The sequence below is a fragment of the Heliconius melpomene genome, chromosome 5 (genome assembly GCF_056956725.1).
Source record: "Heliconius melpomene rosina isolate 202511_hmr_F chromosome 5, ASM5695672v1, whole genome shotgun sequence".
In the NCBI taxonomy this organism is placed as follows: Eukaryota; Metazoa; Arthropoda; class Insecta; order Lepidoptera; family Nymphalidae; genus Heliconius; species Heliconius melpomene.
The window spans coordinates 1,610,082-1,630,018 of record NC_140393.1 but is presented as its reverse complement, the minus strand read 5'-3'; the positions used below and the strand labels follow the sequence as shown (position 1 = coordinate 1,630,018).

Sequence of the window (19,937 nt, the reverse complement as noted above, 5' to 3'; positions counted from 1 at the left end):
ATATCGGTTATAATTGTGATATGAAAGTATACTTATTTTTATTTTAACTTCACATATCAGGGTAGGCAAAGGGAAGTTAGTGTTACGACACTATTCCCAATAAGACACTTCCCATTATCCCCCGGATTTTCGAGGCATTGCCTTGAGTGGACAGACCCTATTACTAATGTCTATATGTCTGTCTGTCACCAGGCTGTATCTCAGGATCCGTGATAGTAACAGTTGAAATTTTCACCGATGATGTATTTTTGTTGCCGCTATAACAAGAAATACAAAAAATAGAATAAAATAAATATTTAAGGCTCAACAAACATAATTTTTTGGCCGTTTTTATAGATAATAAATAGTACGGATCTTGACGTGAGTCCAACGGCTTGATCGGTTTGTTTTTCTTGTGGAGTCATCCAGCTTTGCTTACTAAGTAAACACTGTTATAATATAGTCTCGGGGAGAGTTATTTAATTATATAGAAAACTAAATTGTTATAAAAGTTTACATTTATAATGGTAGCTTATTTTGTATAAAATCTTATTTAAATTTAATGAAAGTTATGAACATACTGGTGGTTTTAAAGTAAGATGCCTTGTCTGGTTAATTCATTTAAAAAATCTATTAGGTTTTTGTGTAATGTTAAAATAATATTATCCAAAACTTGTCAAACTTATTCAAGAATAATATTATAATAAACTTCATGCTAAATAAACATTTTCAGAATTAAGTGACGACGAACAATATTATAAGTTATTACAAACTTCGTCATCCCACTAAAATTATAAATGTAAACGTTTGTGAGGATCGATGTTTGTTCCATTTTAAGGTAAAAGCTACTGAACTGATTTAGATGAAACCTTACAGTAATATAGCTTGTACATCAGAGTAACACAGGCTATAATTTATTTAAAGATTTCATAATATAACTCAGCTATAATAATAAGTTTAAGCAGGCGAAGTCAAGTTTAGTTCGCTAGTTTTAAATAAAGCAATGCCACTTCAAAATTAACAATATAATTTCAAGGTTAAATTCCAAAAGCAACAAAACATTGAAAATATATTAGTTAATCATGCACTTGTAAAAATTGTCCCATTTCGGACAAGAATCCCTCAAAATCGGGCGGTTGGTCGACGGCAGGGTTTTTCGCAGATACCGGAACGCGATGCCGCGGGTAACGTCATACCGGCGTGGAAGAGGCAGATGATGGCACGGAGGGCGGCGGAGAAAGCAAGGAAAGATTTAGAAAGAGAGCTCGCTGGTGAGGCGGAGAGAAGGCGAGCTGCAGCTGTGCCAGTTTGGAAGAGACAGCTGTTGGCTAGGCGGGAGGAAGCTGAGAATCGTTTAAGGTTAGTATTCAAATAAGGATACGTTTTGAAATAGTTACAAAGTAAACAGGGTTTTCTTGTGTGTGTTTGTTGAAATAATTTAAGTTAACTTAGAATAATGTAGGAAAAACAGATTATTTGCTTATATTTCAGTTGTTCTTATGTGTTCTTTCAAGGTTCTAGAGTATAAATATCAATACCCTATGCCATATAAAATAAAGAATTTATATAGTCAGAAAAAGAGCGGCAACACTGAGAAAAAAATTAACGACTTTTTTTCCAATTTTCCAGACAATCCCTCTACACACCAAAAGTGGAAGAGCCAAGTGACATGATGAAGCAGAACGGCTCCTGGCGCGCGTACCCGAGCGGCACACAGCGCGCCGTCTCCATCGACAATATCTCGCTGTGCTACGACGCGCCCGCACAGCCCATGCGCGCGCCCTCGGAGGTCAAGCTGTCTAGTGAACATTGTAATGGTGGGTATAGAAAACTGAGAGGAGAGTAGAGGAGGACCACAAGCGTGTTGATTCTTACTCTGGGAAATGAAATAATACTTCATTTCCGCACTCTGGTGCTGAAGCATAAAGCGTTCCCAGGTGCCCTCAGGCTACACAGATCACCCATATTTCTAAGTAAAATCAATTACTTCCTCAAATTGAAATATTTATAAGTAATGTATAATAAATATATAAATACACAATTTTCCTCACCTACAAGTTGCTTTCTTGATAAAAGGTCATGATGATATTTTTTTGTTTAATATAAGTATAAGAGTATTATACATGTAATGTGTCTAATTGTTCAAAATATAATTGTTTGGTCTTTTTATTTCCAGGTCACATGACATCAAACGGCCATCACGAAGAAGAAGAAGAAAGTGCTAAAATCATCCCCTGGCGAGCTCAATTACGTAAAACTAATAGCAAGCTTAATTTACTTGAATAGAATAGTTAGAGTAGTTAACGTAGCTTGGTAACGAGAGTGTAGTACTTCCATCGACGTCATAAAATATATACATTATATTTTTTTAATGAAATATATAGATTATATTTTATGTGTTCGTTTAATTCTAATATTTAACTAACTACTTTAATTACTTGACGGCTTAAAAGTTGCCGCTTAGTTAAATTCTATGTTGTCAGTAAAATAAAAAGTTAGTAAAGTAACAAAAAAGTTATTTATGAACTAACTGTCCATCTTCCAAAAAGAATATAAATTTTTGAAGCTTAATAAAATGATAAATCAGAACTTATCCATCCTGTTAAATTATCTGTGCTCAATTTACGCGGCAAATTTTAAGCCTTCATTTCGATTCGACATTTTCGACTTAGTACGCTATAGAGGATAATTTTTATACCTTAGTCCTAACTAAAGTGTGAAAATTACAAATTTCCTTATAGTTAACTAATTAGTGATTACTGAACAAAGATTCCGAGATTTTCTACTTTTATACTGTAACATAATAAATATGTAAAAATGTAAATCTTACTTGTTGTATAATCGTGAAAGTTTAATTCGTGTAGTCGTCGTAAATTTTCCATTTTTTTGTTATTTTAATATTTAATAGTAGTTACTAAAATGCAAGTGATATATAGTTGCAATATTCGTTTTAAGCATAACAGCTTCGCTACATACGATCATTAGTATCTATAATTGGGTAAGTTGTATTGTTAATAAAAACTGTTGCTTAATTTTGTTGTTTTTTTTGTCAGAAATAGTCACTATCGTTAAAAAATCCCTCCTATTACTTAAAGAATTTTCGTTGCTTCGTTATAAATATACGAAATCATAAATATTTTTTGAATGAGAACCGAAGCCAATAACCATTTTGTATTCTTCACGTTGTATTCTACCCCCATAACAGGGTAGCCAGAGTGATACATAATTCTAAGACACTTCCTTTTGGGGGTTCCCTTTGGGGGTTTTACGTACAAATCTTAATTATTCGGAATTTAAGATTAAATACAACCACATTAGAACTATTCAAAAGTTGATTAAAAGTTATACCTTTTTAAATTACGTATCTTAAGAAAAATTTTAAAATCATAATATTACTATGAAAAAAAAACAATAGTTTTTTTATGAAATTTCAATGTAGGTATGCAGGTTAAGCCCACCTTCTTTTATAAAACTGTATGTGTACCATAAGCAACCAAAGCATAATAAAATATTGTTATATTACTTTTACAGTATGAGCATTTTTATAACATCGTAAAAACATATATACAAAGAAACATGGTGAATTTTGAATAAATTAAATTTAGTTTATTGACTACGTTACAAAATAGTTGAAGAGCAAAAATATGTTTTGTTTTATGAAACTTTTATTACAAGTCTTTATTTTTTATATATTTACTTGTGGTATAGTGGTAGCTACCGTGATTAAAGGTCAATTACCAGAACCGAATATGTTGTCCAAACTATTTAAAGAGTTTTTACAACCCGTGGTTACTACTTTGGTTATAGAAAATCCTCATTTTCGTACAAAAAACACAGAAGTCGATAATATTATAGAAACAAAAATTGCTGAATTAAAAAACCATTTGCATGATAATGACGCGCTGGATGAAGATAAATTATTTCTTGAAGATAAAGACGATACAACTATTATAGAATTTCTACCTAAAACTGAACCAGATAGAAATAAAAGTGTTACCGATGACCATTTGAAAAAAAATCTTAAGAAATTTAAGAAAATGAGGACAAAAATCGATAAAGCGCTTAAAAAAGATTCTGTTTCTGACAAAACTAAACGTCTTGTATTAAAAACTTTCGATGATTTAATAAAAACTATGTTAGGAAGCCAATGTAAGTGGAAAAGGAACTTGCGTGCTGAAAACATCAATGAACCGTACGCAATAGCAAGTAGGTGGAATAAAGGCTTATACGAAATAAAAACTGTACTATTTGATTTATTCTCAAAAAAAAATATGCGACGTGCTGACGTATCGAAAGTTCTGGATAACATTCAGCTTTTATTTAACAATGTTGCGGTTGATATTGAAGCTATTTCTAAAAAATACAAAATACAATGTGAATTTATTCCTAAAAATCAATATAACAACGTTTTGAGGAACGCAGAACAAACTGACATGGAGGATGATAAATGTGCAAATTTAGTTATATGTTCGAACGAATTGAGGGAGTTCATGTACAGTTTCTATTCAACTCTTAACGATACAGCGGTAAATGTTATAGGAAATTACATAGAAATGTATATTCGAGATGTGATTGTAGATGGTCGTAATGAAACGTCTCTTGTTGAAATTATAAGAAAAGTTATTCAGAAACTAGAAATTAATGTTCAGGAGATATTTATCAAAGAAACACAAAAATTTAGACTTGATAAAGAAAAAAAAGTGGACCAAAATGTCAAATATCTGTCACGTTACGTCAAACATGCTGTCAAAAATGTCAAAAGCACTGCCAATGTCGTATTGGCATCAGAGTTAGGGTACACAGATAAAATAAACAAAATAATCAAAGACGATATTAATATCAATATGGAGGTAGAGTTAGGGAATTTAGAAAGGGAATTTATTACAAAAATATGTACTATATTTCATATCTGTAACAGTAAATATAAAGGTAGACGAAATTTTTCAGATAAACTAAAAAATAACTTATTTGTAGAAGTAGCGTTAACTGTGGAAGATGTGGACTCACAGACTATTGATAATGGCAGAAAGAATTTTCCTACTTCATTATATTTTAATGTTACTAGAACTACACCTGCATAAGGTATTATAATAATATTAAAAGTATTATAAACATGTGAATAGGTGCAATAGGATATATTAATATATAAATTGGGGTTTTTTCAAATGAATCATTTATGATGATGAAACCATCTTTGAAATAATAAAAACAGACTAAACAGTTCGTTTTTATTATTTCAAAGATAAAAAAAACTATATAAAAAACTTATTCATAAATTGAAAATCTTTTTTAGTATCTTTGAATATATACTGATATAAAAATATATAAACACTTATCAAATTTTTTATAAAACTGCTTTGTCCAAAAATATTTATTATTTATATTTACTAATAAAACACTTATATATTTGTAATTGTAATTACTGATTAAAAAATATGGAATTTTATTTTGACGTCACAATATGGCAATAAAAACTAAAATTATTATTATTATTTTACATAGATTGCACTCGGAGCCATTCTTCAATAAAATTTAAGAGACATTATATTGGCATATAAATATTTATTCTAATTTAACACCAATTTAACATTAACAGTCATATCTGAGTGTGGCTGCTATATCTTTATTATTAATATCCGTCAGTATAAATAATAGGGAAATGTTGTATTCTTCCACTCGACCAGGCAATAGTCAAACAAGCCCCTTCTGTAAAGTTTTGTTGGAACGCCATAGTTGAGGGTACTTCACTTTCTATACCACAGATGAAACAGCTAAAATAGAAATAAATAAATAAAGAACAATATCCACAATCTTCGTGTTTACAATCACAGTCTCATTTATATGTTTTTTAAAGAATAAAAATTATATATTTTCCGTCGAAATCTGGAGGCATTGCGTGTTGAGTGGCGGAACTCAACGCTGCGCTTTTTTGCCTCGGCATCAAATTTAATTAATTATTTCATTTCCTTCAGTGGGGATCGAACCCAGAACCAGTTGATTTTACAGTCACACTTTGTGCCTTGAAAAGTGACTAAACTATGGTCAAGTAACATTATGACTAAAATTAACTTAAATATCCTTTAAACAATCTCACCAAGGTGTGACACTAAGTTGCATCATCAGTTGAGTAGTACAGAATACGGCTATCAAATGTGATTCTTCAAACAAAATGGCCAAGTATCTTCCGGAAGGATCCCAACACATATCTAATATTGGCCCTCCAACTGAATCGCCGGAGGGTAGTTCTACCTTTGTTACATCAAGAATTGGCTTAGCTTTGCTTGTTTTTGCTCCTGTTAACAAATGTTAAAATATAGATAAAAGGGTTACTTTTAAATCTATGCAAATTGCAAAATAGAGATAAATAATTTCCCACTTTTCATACAATTGCGTGTTAAGTGGCAGAACTTAACGTCACGCTTTGTCTCGACAACACAGCACAAGAAATGAAAATATAAATATAAGTAAATTTTTTTAATTTAATTTATTTTTTTTTACGTTTAATTAAATAAAACTAGACTAAGAAAGATGAGGCTTTATTTATAAAATTATAATTTAAAAGGTAGACTTATATTAATTACGTAATCAAAATTTGATTGAAGTATGAAAAATTCTAATATTTTTTAAATATAAATATTTTATGTAAAATATTTAAAAAATAAAAATTAAAAATATAACAACTGTATAAGAATGTATCTAATTATCACTAAATTATGGCTATGGGATATGGCTTAGTTGGTCATAGCACTTGGACATTTTTCTTAAGACGTTTTTCTAAAGACGGAAAGTGTGGGTTCAGGTCCCACTACATTCAAATTTTTATGTCTTCTTAAAAAGTATTTTTCATTCCTAAGTGTAGAATAACACTTTAAAAATGTCAAAATATATTATACTAGCGGACGCGCGCAGCTTCGCTTGCGTAATTAGGGGTGAATTCTAATAAACCACGAAACATGTGTTCAATGAAATATTTTTAAGAGTCTAAATTTCAAATTTTATAAAAATCGGTGGTGATTTAAAGAACTTTTAACCCCTTATTTGCACCCTTAGGCGGTGAATTTTAGAAAATCATGAAACACATGTTCAATTAAATATTTTTATGAGTCTAAATTAAAAAAATATAATAATCGGTGGCATTTTAAAGATTTTTCTATACAAACTTTCAACCCCTTATTTCCACCCTTAGGGGAAGAATTCTAGAAAACGATGAAACACGTGTTCAATTAAATACTTTTAAAAATCTAAATTTAAAATTTTATAAAAATCGGTACCGATTTAATTTTTTTTCCATACAAACTTTCAACCCCTATATCGCCCCTTTAGGGTTAAAATTTTTCAAAATCCCTTTTTAGTGGATGCCCACATTACGAAAGTAAACATCTGTCCAAATGTCACGTTTCTACCATCAGCGGTTACGGCTGTGCGTGCGTCTTACCTCAGTCAGTGAGGACAAGTCCTTTTATATATATAGATATTCATAATATATAGTTAAAATGACCAATATTACAAAAATAATTAACATACCATTTAAGAGCCCACTATTATTAAGCGCATACACCATAGGTTCACTCTTAGCAGCAAACAGCACTATGTCACCGGGTCCCCAACACGCTGCTACTACTCGACAGCCTCGTGCACACCATCGTTCCGGCGACCAGGTTTGGGTCTCCCACATTCTGTATAAGCACAAAATACATAATTAACATACATACATAATGGAGAATAATCACTAATTTTAAATTCTAGCTCATCGTATTGTCTTTTAAAAACAAAAAATACTTGTGAAAGAATTATTTTGATACGTCTATTAGTTTTTGAGATATTGTCCTTTAAAATAAGCGCGCGACGCGAGATTCCGTCGGGCCGTAACCGACTTGCGTGACGTCACAGGTCTTGCAAAACTCGCTCGCTCAGTTCGTCTTCGTTCACTCGCAGTTCGCGCTCTTCTTTAGCTGGCGTTCCACCACAAATTTAGTTTCGTTTAATAAATAATATATAGATATATTTTTAAAATCTTTTTTTTTTCACATACATAATGTAATAGCGAGCATTGTATTTTAAGATATTGAAGTTTTGATAGTACTTTGTCAAAAAAACAGTTCTATCCTGTTCGGTTTCATGGCGTGTTGTACCAAAATCTTTAGCTTTGATTATTTTTATTGTAGTATCGATACTAGAAAGCTTGAATTTTTTCCAACAACACTTGGCTTGGCTTGGGCGTTACCACAAACTTAATCAGTACTTTAATGGAGAGACTACTCAGAACTTTGATGGAGGCATACAGGAAAAAAAAGAAGAGCTCTGCATTAGATTTGCGGCCTTTTTAGATTTGCAGAAGGCCTTTAACTGTGTGCCTCGTCAATGTATTTCGAGGGCATTGCGATCCAAAGGGATCCCTGAGGCCTATATTGAGATAATCAGAGATATGTACCACGATCCCGCTTTGCGATTCGCGATGGTTAGGCCTGCTGTTGGCGACACCAAACCCTTTAGATCACAGTAGGGGGTTCACCAAGGCTCGGCGTTTAGTTCGTTCTTATTTATTGTAGTGTACTGTCACGGCTCACATCCAGGACCAGCCTCCATGGCTGATGATGTATGCCGATGACATTACACTCATTGAAGAGAAGCAACTAATGCTGGAGCGTAAAGTGAACCTTTGGAAGGGTGCGCTTGAGAACGGCGGTCTTAAACAAAATGTGTCGAAGACCGAATACATAGCCTGAGGGAGCCCGAACTCGAGCACTGTCCTTATAGGTCCTGAGCCAGCCGTTAAGTTGGAAAAGTTTCAAGTACCTTGGATCCGTTATGCATGAGTCTGGAGGCATCGATCACGATGTCCATGGCTGCATAAACGCTGCCTGGGCCAAATGGTGGGAGGTTATTGGTGTGGTCTGCGACCGCAGAATACCACCCAAGCTCAACGGGCTAATGTTGGCCAGCACTATCTCGGCACGCTGAGAAGCTTCACGTCACGGAAATGAAGATGCTGCGGTCTGACGCATTCGAGGTAGTCTTGGGGTCCATGACGTAGCGGATAAGCTCCAAGAGCGTGGCCTAAGATGGTATGGCAACGTTGCGTGCCGGCGTAGGAACTATGTCGGATGCAAGTTCCTTGCTATGTCTGTCTTGTCCCTGGAGCTAGACTCCGAACGCCCAAGAATGCGGTGTTTGGATGTCGTGATGCAGGATATGAGGGCCAACATACGCCGGGATTAATGCCAAGAAAAAGAAGACTTGGTTGTAGTTGTTGAAGACTCGACGATGTAGCCCATTACAATCACCTCTGCTGGCGTCACAATCTTCGCAGATTACGTATAAACTTATTGCTGCTTTTCATTGCATTCTAAGCTTCAATAATATAGTTTAATACGTGCGCGGTGTTCTGCTGTAATCTACATTTGGCAATACATACATAACCTACTCTTTTAACTTATACGTACGCAATAGCACGCAATAGTACGCATCATGACCATAACTCTCTCTTGCCGATCTTCAATAATCACAATAAAAATAATATTCAGATATACATATATAAAAATATTAAAAATCTACATTAAAAAAAAATTGTGCAAGCTCAACTTACTGCATGAATTTAGTTATATTAATATTATATTATTTTCACTTATAAAACAACCTTATTACTTTGAACTTGAATAAAAAGTTTGGTACTTTTAACGCAAATAGCGTTACCTACAATATGAAACTAGTTAGGTTGTTAGGTACATTACAGTTTTAAATAAATAATTTCAAATAAAATAACGTAAGATAGTTATTATCTATCATTACTAGTTAGACAACAAAACTTACCTTCGCATTTTTACTCATCGCATTTCTGCGGCGACGAAATCACTATTTTCCGATAAATAATCGGCAGCCATAAATCCATCTATTACAGGTAGGTTATCCGATTGACCTTTTTCGAATCCTTCATCCATTTTAATCAATTGTATTAACACTAAACACAAACGAGTAACAAACAAACAAAGTACTGCGCGAGATCTCCTATCACCGTTGGCGACTAGTGAGTTTTGCCAGACCTGTGACGTCACCGCCGGCCGCGGGACTGTTAGCGGCATTTGAAATTTTTGCAAACTTCAAATGCCTATAAAATCATAACTACTTGGTTATTTTTAATGAAACAAAAACTAGTGTATTTGTATACGTAAAAACTTTACTGTAACGAACTTTGAAGCATTATTTCATACCTATTACCATTCCTCATTAATATTGCTTTAGCAAGCTTTTCAGCACGATGCTTAACTATTGTTAATATTTGAAAAAACAATTAAGAAATAAAGAGATAATGATGATGATAAAGTAATGCGCAGCGTGGAGTTCTGCAAACTAAGATCCAATGCCTTCAGAAAGTGAAAAAAGGAGTGATGAGCCCATCATGGCACCCTGGGCCATAATATTAATAGATTCTCTATACCCTACTTACTACATTGAAGACTACAATTTTTTATTATAATTTATTTTTTTACACCACTAGGGTTCAATTACGTATTCAAGATTTTTTTTATCATTATCTAAAAAAAACCTATCCAGGATTGTTGAGTTATGTTTTTATCGTGTTTATTGAATGTTTTTTTTTGCTGGTAAATTTATTTTCTGTATGCAACAAAATGGTTTTATTTTTTTATTTTTCTATATATAAAACTTTAAAATAATAATCAGCTTTATGCTGTATCCCACATACATAGGATAGTAGAGGGAATATAGTGTTAAGACACTATTCCTCATGCACCACCCTTTTTCGTTTTCATTGGGCACTTTCTTACAAAAGCAAAGAAATGAAAATATTAATAAATAATAGCTCATTCCCCTGATTGAGGATTGAACCCACAACTGTCAAATTACAGTCACACCCTTGTGACCCCAAGCCACAGACTCATAATAAAACTGTATATTGTAGTAACTGTAACTGTACAAACCTAAATATAATAGAAGATGTTGCAGCAAATATTTTAGAAGCAGTAAGAGACCATCTAGCAAATACAATTCCTCCCCCTGCAACTCTTCTCAATGGGATAGCAGTTTCCATAGACACATCCCATATCAGCATTGATGTGTCAGCACCACAGCAGCTTACAAGCAGATCACCATTTGGAGACCAGCTCACATCGGTAACCGGACTGTGGCCAGATCTGGAAGCATTTGTATTCATTATTTAACTATTATTTAGTTGGCACTTTCATATTTTTTCTCGCATTGCAAAATAGGCAGAGACAACTTAAATGCACTACAAGACAACTTAATTAGAAATTAAATGCTACTATGCTTCAACCATGCTTTGTCTTATTACCAGAGCAAGGAAATAAAAATAATTCATATGCCAGAATTGGAATTGAATCCACAACAATTATTTTTACAATGAGACTACCACTGCTCCACAACTGCATGACATATAAAAATTATTATAATATTGTGGCATTGAGTTGCCACCACTCAATACACAAGAATTCAGCAGAAAGTAGTGAATGAAAGTGTCTTAACCCATGTAAGTACATGGAAAGTTACTATAAAGAAAAATTAAGACATATATACCTTTTCAACACAACTGCATTACTTGAAGATGGTTTAGTAAACATAGAATTTGGGTCCACCGTCCAAACTATAACACCTTGTTCACAACCAACAGCCAGTTCAGATGCCGAATAAGGTCTCCAACTCAACGAAGACACATGACCTTGAGCTTTACACTTCAAGGTTGACACAAAAGATACTTCTGAACAATACACTCTCACATTATCATCAGATGTTGCTAAAGCTATTTTGGTAGTATGAGGATGCCATGCTAAGCATTTTACAGGAGCGTTACCCCAACTTCTTGTTCTTGAGTATTTTGATACAATTTTAGGCCCTATATCCTTTAGATGAGGTTGCATGAAATACCTTAGTGCAGTAAATAAATTAGCAACTTTTAAAGCATATGAAGCAGTTATAGCAACTGCTTTGCTTTCTCTGTTTATATTTGGGTCGGCAGCAATGCTAAGTGCCTCTAAAAATCCCTGCTTGTACCAGACACTCGTTATTTTTTTAAGCAAATTGTCTTCAACGTCGACGTAGACAGATATATTTTCATCAGACAGTCTGTGGTGGTGCAAGTCCTTTGTAACGTTGATTTTTGGATGAGTTTTGATCTGAAAACGAACCATTTTAATAAATCGACCTAACTTGATTATGATATTGTAATCAACTCATCTCTAACCTTACCGAATTTGTAAATGTTGAAATATTTCCATATCTGATATTACCACAGCAATATACTTCGTTAATTTTACAAAATGCTGTCTCATCTGGGCCTGGTAAATCAGGAAATCCATTAAAAGTAGTCATTTTATCTTTTAAATAAATAAACCGCCGGTGAATGAAACAAGTATTTTAAATTTGAAGTTTACTTGACAGTGACACAAACAAAAATATTTTAGCTGTCACACACATTACGCCCAAAAACCATATACTTTTTAGGACAGAGAAGAAAAATAAACAAAAAAATGCGTAATTCTTTTTTAAACTATTACATTAATTGCGCAAATTATATTTTTAATGGAATTATAATATATTAATATTTAAAAACAATATTTGGCCTCATTAAAACGATATCTAGCAGACATTTCCTGATAGTCATATCGATGAGAGATAATTACAAGAATTATCATTAATTATTATAGCACTTTAATTTATTTGATTTTGTTATTTTAAAATTTATTATAATACATACGAAATACATATTTAAAATAATATTATAAATTGCCATTATCAAAAGTGGGATAAATTGTAGCCATCAAAAAAAAAAAAAAAAAAATTAACATACAACATATAGACTCAAATTAGGTTTATCTGTATATTACATTGAAAAACAATTAGGCGGGTTCTTTACTGATTACGAGGTAAAAACAATTAAATTAAAAACTCCTTGTCAAATTAAAGGATTCAAGTTAATAAATGTTAAGATTAATACCGTCTATTATTTAGATTTTGCATAATAAAGCTATAAAGAGTATTACAAGAATCTTCCTCTGCATTTTCTTACTGTTACGAATTTGAAGCAAAGATAAAAGACTCTGCTTGCGTTTCAAGGTATAATAACGTGCTTGGGAAAATTTACAGCGGGTCGCTAAGATTTATTCGACGTAAGGTGACACCGAGTAATTGATTTGCTTCTTCTACACGTGGAGCCTTTTATAAATATTGAATGCTAAGTATACATACATATGTAGGTAGGTGCTAGAAGTATATATTGTTGTGAGACTGTGTGAGATTTTTATCCTTTTTTCTATTTCTAGGTAGTAAAAAGGTAATGTTGAATTTGTTTGTTTTTTTTTTGATTACGTTGTCCCGCGTACAGAAGGGTAGGCACAGAGAGTTAGCAGAGTATGCAGAAGAAATCTAATACCTATTGAGATTGATTAAATTGATTTTTTTGTTTTTATGTTCTACCGACATTATTGTAAATTATGTAGTATTCAATAATTTAAAAAAACTGATGTGTAAAAGAAATAAAATCTTTCAAAACACGGAGTATCTTAACACTAAGCTCTCTCTGCCTACCCTGCTATATATCTACTCGCGTGAAGAATAAATGACTTACTTTTTGCAGAAATCTTTTCCAAAGTCGTCCACGAAACAAAATGTATTAATCAGAGCTGACTAATAATAGATAAGACAAAATCAATAAAACCTAATTACTTGTTAGATGAGTTTCTTTGTAATGTGGTAATTTGGCGCAAAACTCTGTACACCTGCTGTTTTGTGAGAACTAGAAAAAGATTGATGTTAGCCGGGGCTGATATGTTTATATTAAGGAGGCCGTTCTGGCATGAATTCGATGGTGTTGGGTTCGATTCTCACCGGGGGAATGATGTGCATTTCAACGAAAATCGACGTTTATTAGGATTTTTTTACATTTTCCAACATACTATAAGTTTATAAGTTATGTTCGCATTGACGTACATATTAATCATCTTACGTTGCATTGTAGTAGGTTGTATAAAATAATTATAGCGGTTATCCGGATAATCGCGAATCCGTATAACCAAGGGCCGGATAATAAAGCTTCTACTGTAAGTATTTTTTAGAGAAAATATAATAATTTCCTCCCTTCTAATGGACACTGTAGTTATAATAATTGTATTTCTTTCCTGAACTCAGCGCTATAGTTTGTTGTTTTAATTCAGACAGTAAACCATTTAGTTTAAACAGCGTATTTTTAAATTTAAACTTTAGAAATATTTAACATTTAAGTAGAATGTTTATCGTAATATAACTTGCGTTGAAGAGGAAAATTTGTTAGATAATATTTTAAATTTTCAGTCTGTTTATTTGTTTAACAGGAATAACTTACATTGCTATCTATATATATAAAATCGAAAGGTCACTCACTCATCACGAAATCTCAGAAACTACATGTGCTAGGAATCTCAAATTTTGCATAGGAGTTATTTATAGGACGTAGGTGCTCGCTAAGACGGGAATTTGCAATATTCGATTTCTAAGGGGTTGTTTTTGGGGTCGAAAGTTTGTATGAAACTTCGTTACTACAAATGCTAGAAGTCTCAAATTTTGCATAGACGTCACTAGGACGTAGTCATGGAGACAGAAATTAATAATTACATAGTTCACGCGGGTGAAACCGCGAGCGGGCCGCTAGTCTATATATAAAATCGAAAGGTCACTCACTCATCACGAAATCTCAGAAACTACATGTGCTAGGAATCTGAAATTTTGCATAGGAGTTATTTATAGGACGTAGGTGCTCGCTAAGACAGGAATTTGTATTGTTCGACTTCTAAGGGGTTGTATTTGGGGTTGAAAGTTTGTACAAATGTTAGGAGTCTCAAATTTTGCATGGACGTCACATATAGGACGTAGGTACTCATGGAGACAGAAATTAATAATAAAGTAGTTCACGCAGGCGAAGCCGCGGGCGGCCGCTAGTAACTTATATAATATAAATGGATATATTATAACTTTATATATTATAAATTTATATTAACGCCGTAAATTATATAAAAGAGATTGCACTTTTCTCCGCCAAAGCAAAATAAATTGCTGTTGTTAATGTATTCTAAAACGCAAAAGAAACGTGACCGAAGGATTCGTATCCGTACAAATATTATAAATAAAAGCTTGAGCAATATTGTTTTCTTTGTTTACATTTTCTCTCAAGCCCAAAAGAATAGACTATAGTATAAATTTTACTTAGATTTAGTGTAATTTTAACTGCAGTTTCACCGCCGTAGTGAAATAATATGGTAATAATTAACTTTTATTGTTATATATAAATTGACTATGTGATATATTAACTGCCAGTAGTTAAAATTGATCTATAGTAGTAATGGCAGTAGTAGTACGGCGTTCAGTTCCGCCACTCAACACGCCATGCCTCCAGAATTCGGTGGAAAATGGGCAACGGAATTGTCTTAATGGGAATAAAGTCTTAACACTATGTTTCCAGGTTTCCTCTGCCTTTCCTGTTATATGCGGGATACAGCGTAGCCAAAACATACGATAAAACCCAGTAGTTCTTGAGATTAGCGCTTTCAACCAAACTTTTCAGTTCAATTATTTCTATTAATATTATTTTAAAGTACCCAAATTATTAAATATTTCTTAAATTTTTTAACAATTTCATACACAAACTAACGGTGTCAAGTGTCGTTACCACTTACAAGCGTGAAATATTGAAATTAATTGAAAATTAACCATTCATTTTTTACGTTCAACTTTATAAGTACTTTTTTTAAATCAGCCTTATAGTTCATTAATATGCAATTTGCAATTTTTCTGGCACTTTCCGCCGTTTTTAACGTTAAAACTCAAATAGCGCCTCTGGTGTCTACGGAAGTGGATTCCTTTGCCCCCCTCGTATATGACAGGATTGAAAATTTCTACAATGTTAAGGTAAAATATCTTTAAATTCGAGCAGAAAATAGAGTTCATTCATTTGTTCTCAATTTGCCGGCTTTTTCTAATGCTGTATTTTTTATGTCTGAAATATGAAAAAAAGTAAGACATTTTATGATTTTTTCTAGACGAATATATATTTCCGCACGAATTCTACGCATGGCATAACGAGTGGCGAAACTAAACGCCGCAGTCTTTCTAGGGCTGAAAAATGAAATAATCCATGACATATTATTTTTCATATTCATGGTAACCTCAGTAGCCTGTCTTATTACATAATTTGTAGTCTAATGGGCATAATGCATATCCTGTCGGTTTAATAAGGTATAATACATACAAGTCACTGAGGTAGCTAGATAGTGATCATCTTCTAAAAATGAAAATCTTTCTAAATGTTGTTAGAACATTTATATATATCTAGGGTCCCCAAAAAGTGTAAATAAATAAATGAGTTAACTTTATGAGTTAACCTTACTTGCTTCGCTATTTTAAGTAGATTTTCAACGTGATCGTGTTTTTATAATATCAATTTCTCCTAGATGGAATTTCTATCTTTTATTTTCTTATTGTCATTTTCTTTATGTCAAATGACGATTTTACTTACTATTTATGTAATTTATTTTGTTTGTAAAACAAAATATAATAATAATATTTTACATGTCGACTTTAAATTTGAATCTAAATTAATAGTTGAATTAGCGTCAAGAAACAATTTAAAAAAATGGTATATTTAATTTATTAATATTTTATTACGTTTACAGCCTGATTTTATAAACCGGCACAAAGATAAATTCTACCTGAGAAATAGAAAGCTCGGTGTTTACCCGCAAGTGGAATCCGGACCGGGATCATTCAAAGCCGAATATGAGAAGCAGCCTACCTCTTCTCTCATCAATAAGTTTAAAAAGTTGTTGGAAATGAAGAAAAAAATGTATGGTGAAAGCTAGAAATCTAGAGTGTTTTATTATACCTTTTTCTTAATATACTTATCTTTTATATGTGGTCAGGGTACATATTGTGGCATAAGGGCGTGTGACTGCAAGCGCGACGATTGTGGATTCGATTCCCACTCAAGTAAATGAAATATATATTACTAGCGGCCCGCTCGCGGTTTCACCCGCGTGAACTATGTTATTATTAATTTCTGTCTCCTTGACTACGTCCTAGTGACGTCTATGCAAAATTTGACACTCCTAGCATTTGTAGTGACGAAGTTTCATACAAACTTTCGACACCAAAAACAACCCCTTAGAAGTCGAATATTGCAAATTCCCGTCTTAGCGAGCACCTACGTCCTATAAGTAACTCCTATGCAAAATTTGAAATTCCTAGCACATGTAGTTTCTGAGATTTCGTGATGAGTGAGTGACCTTTCGATTTTATAAATATAAATTTATGTATTCTAATAATATAATAAATATATGTAATTTACATGATGTAAACTGTGACTTGCAGTTTTCCTCAATTAATGAACTATCTAAGGCAAAAATAAAAAAAACTAAAAAACAAAAATTCAAACAAGTAGTTTCTGAGATTGGCGAGTCCAAACAAACAGTCTCATCAGCTCTACAATATTAAGTATAGATTTTAACTTCCTCATTTTCCCACTCAGTTAGTTTTTAATCACGAGCTGGGCTGGGCTGGGCTGGGCACGACAAAATCTTTAGCATTTTAATCAAAACTCCAAACCAATTTATTTTCAACGGTTCTTTCTGTATTTAATCTAAAGTTCTCATTACGGATCGCGCTAAAGGACTGAGATAAGAAAATGAATTTTTAAAAGCATTATGCTGAACAAAGCGGATCTAGCACTGAATCTGCATTTTACTTACAACTAATTTTGTACTGGAATGTAGGGTGTGTACGGTTTCAATAGTATTGTCTTTTCTTATTAAGTTATGCTATTGTAGCTCAGTAGGGCATTGTAAATGCGATGGTAGTGGGTTCGATATCCTCTTAGGTGACGCCGCGTGACGCGAACAGAGTGTCTTAACACGAGGTTCCCTCTCGCCTGTTGTGTGCGGGATAAAGCGTGAAGTTGATTTGATTTATTGAAGTATGTAGTTTATACTAAAGTCAACAGCAATATTCCAGACTTTTGTTTTATTAATCTCTATCCTGAAAATTACGGGATAGGTAAAAGAGAACCAAGTGTTAAGACACTATGTTCTTTACTGATATTCCGAATTCGATAGATGGCGTTTGCGTGACAGAATCCAACGATCGATCCAACAATCGAATCCAATTTGACATACCAGAGTGAGGAGAAGTAAAAAAAAACATTTCCTTGTGTACGGGATCGAACTCACAACCATCACTACTACAATCAGCCTCATATGCCTTAAGATTAAAACAAAATTATATAGAACTACATTTTTTTGCTTCACACTTACGCTGGACGTATTTTCAGAGGGCACCTGGGGCCCGCGCCATGGGCCTCTAAACTAGAACTTCAAAAGTAAAAAAATCCTCCTATTCACATCATAAATATAAAAAAAAAATAATCATAATTATCCAGAAAAGTACCCACATTTGTTTCGTACTTGCCTCTTCAAAAAAATAATAATATTGAACTAAGTTGTTCATACTAAAGTCAATAGCGTTCTTTCAGTAGTCGTAGTCGGTATTATCAAATATTTGCCATTATAGATAACTGGCATCCAGATACGTTGCAATATTTCCAATATTGTAGTGCATTTTGTATACAAATTTCGTATCGGGATTTTATTAAAAATTGTTTAAATTTTATCCCCAACGACCGCTCTTTTATGATTGGGAATATTGAAATTGAAATATTTTAGAATGAATATGGAATTTTTTCATCTATATTATGCTACTCATTCTTTTCTATTATATAACTATATCTATATATATAAATATAATAAAATTGTACGTAACTGATCGCTGTTTTTACATAGAAAATATATGAAAATGTAATATTGTTGGCTTTTATCGATGTAATGGAACCCGAAACAGTGATTTTTAAAATTTTTGTCTGTATGTCTGTGCAATTTTGCACGCTAATCTCTGAAACGGGTTGTTAATGTACTAAAAGGACACTATTAATGGCATATTAATAGTTAATGTAATGGTTGTCTCCTGGCTTCATTGGTACTCGCCCTACTGACATTTCTCATGTAAAACGATTTACGACCCCAAATCATTATATTTATTTTTTTCTTTACTCGGTCTGCTGCTAAGAACGGCGCTGAGTTAATATCTAATGTCTCGAAACTACTCTGAAAGTGGGAGACGGAGTGTTCTGACACTAAGTTTCAGTTAAAGTTTTAGCATGTTATAAGCTGCTTCATTGGACTCCCGATTCTTGATATGTTAGTATAATATTAGTTGATACAGTATTAATAAAATATTAAATAATTCATTGCTTGAAGTTCATTTCTGTAGAATCAAAATATTTTGTTTCATAGTAGTAGTTATAATAATATTTAATAACGAATGTTTCAGATAATTATGTATTCGATTCTTACGCAAGGCAAATCTTATAAAATAGCTGCTTAGATGTTCTTAACAGTGAAAGCTAAAATAATATGAATGTTAGAGTTTAGTGAGTACTAAAAACAAAAGAAAAAAAATCTCAGAATTCCCTAAAAAATTAAAAATATTTAATTTTACTTAAATAATAAACAAACAGTAAAGTGGGTACACCCTACAAATAGCACTGCAAGTGTCGGGACAGTGACGCTAACGTGATTAGGGCTGCGGAGTAGATGCCTCGGATTGTTAATACTGAACCTGACTTAACTGAAATATTTAGATATACCTGCTAAATTGTTTTCCAAAGCTTAAATAAATGGATGGTGTAAAGGTTTAATTAATATTATAAGGTGTATTGTCCTTTGTAGTATATTTCTCTTACAGTATAGAGAGACTAATTAACTAGCAAATAGCAAACTAGGGCTAGCTATACTATACGTAGGTAACAGATACAAAACCACAGTTATATTATCAACCTTTATTGAAATAAGATACTATTTCATAATAATTATAGGTGTTTCTCCGTTGTAAATTGTTACAATAGTATATAT

The 19,937-nt window shown here is 32.7% G+C and overlaps 3 protein-coding genes across 5 annotated transcripts in view; 2 read left to right on the top strand and 1 right to left on the bottom strand.

Moving 5' to 3' along the window:
* Window positions 1-3,011, top strand: part of f (espin protein forked) — a 74,837-nt gene extending 71,826 nt beyond the window's left edge. For 2 of the 3 annotated variants that reach the window (XM_085186015.1, XM_085186013.1), the window contains 3 exons: window positions 1,130-1,338; window positions 1,609-1,796; window positions 2,156-3,011. In XM_085186015.1, the coding sequence (XP_085042141.1) occupies window positions 1,130-1,338; window positions 1,609-1,796; window positions 2,156-2,265 (507 nt within the window). In that variant the 3' untranslated portion in view covers window positions 2,266-3,011. The remainder of the gene's footprint in view (window positions 1-1,129; window positions 1,339-1,608; window positions 1,797-2,155) is intronic. The other variant, XM_085186014.1, reaches the window with a different exon arrangement.
* A 612-nt stretch (window positions 3,012-3,623) lies between these two features.
* Window positions 3,624-5,060, top strand: LOC146538828 (uncharacterized). Its single transcript, XM_085185928.1, has one exon. The coding sequence runs from the start codon at window positions 3,624-3,626 to the stop codon at window positions 5,058-5,060; it is 1,437 nt and encodes a 478-aa protein (XP_085042054.1).
* Window positions 5,009-12,389, bottom strand: Aladin (aladin WD repeat nucleoporin). The gene is made up of 6 exons (XM_085186021.1): window positions 12,199-12,389; window positions 11,530-12,125; window positions 10,917-11,129; window positions 7,504-7,655; window positions 6,074-6,272; window positions 5,009-5,750 (listed from the first exon to the last, which is right to left on the bottom strand). Exons 1-6 carry the CDS (start codon window positions 12,319-12,321, stop codon window positions 5,609-5,611), a joined length of 1,425 nt encoding a protein of 474 aa, XP_085042147.1. The 5' UTR covers window positions 12,322-12,389; the 3' UTR covers window positions 5,009-5,608.
* Window positions 12,390-19,937: the final 7,548 nt, after the last annotated feature.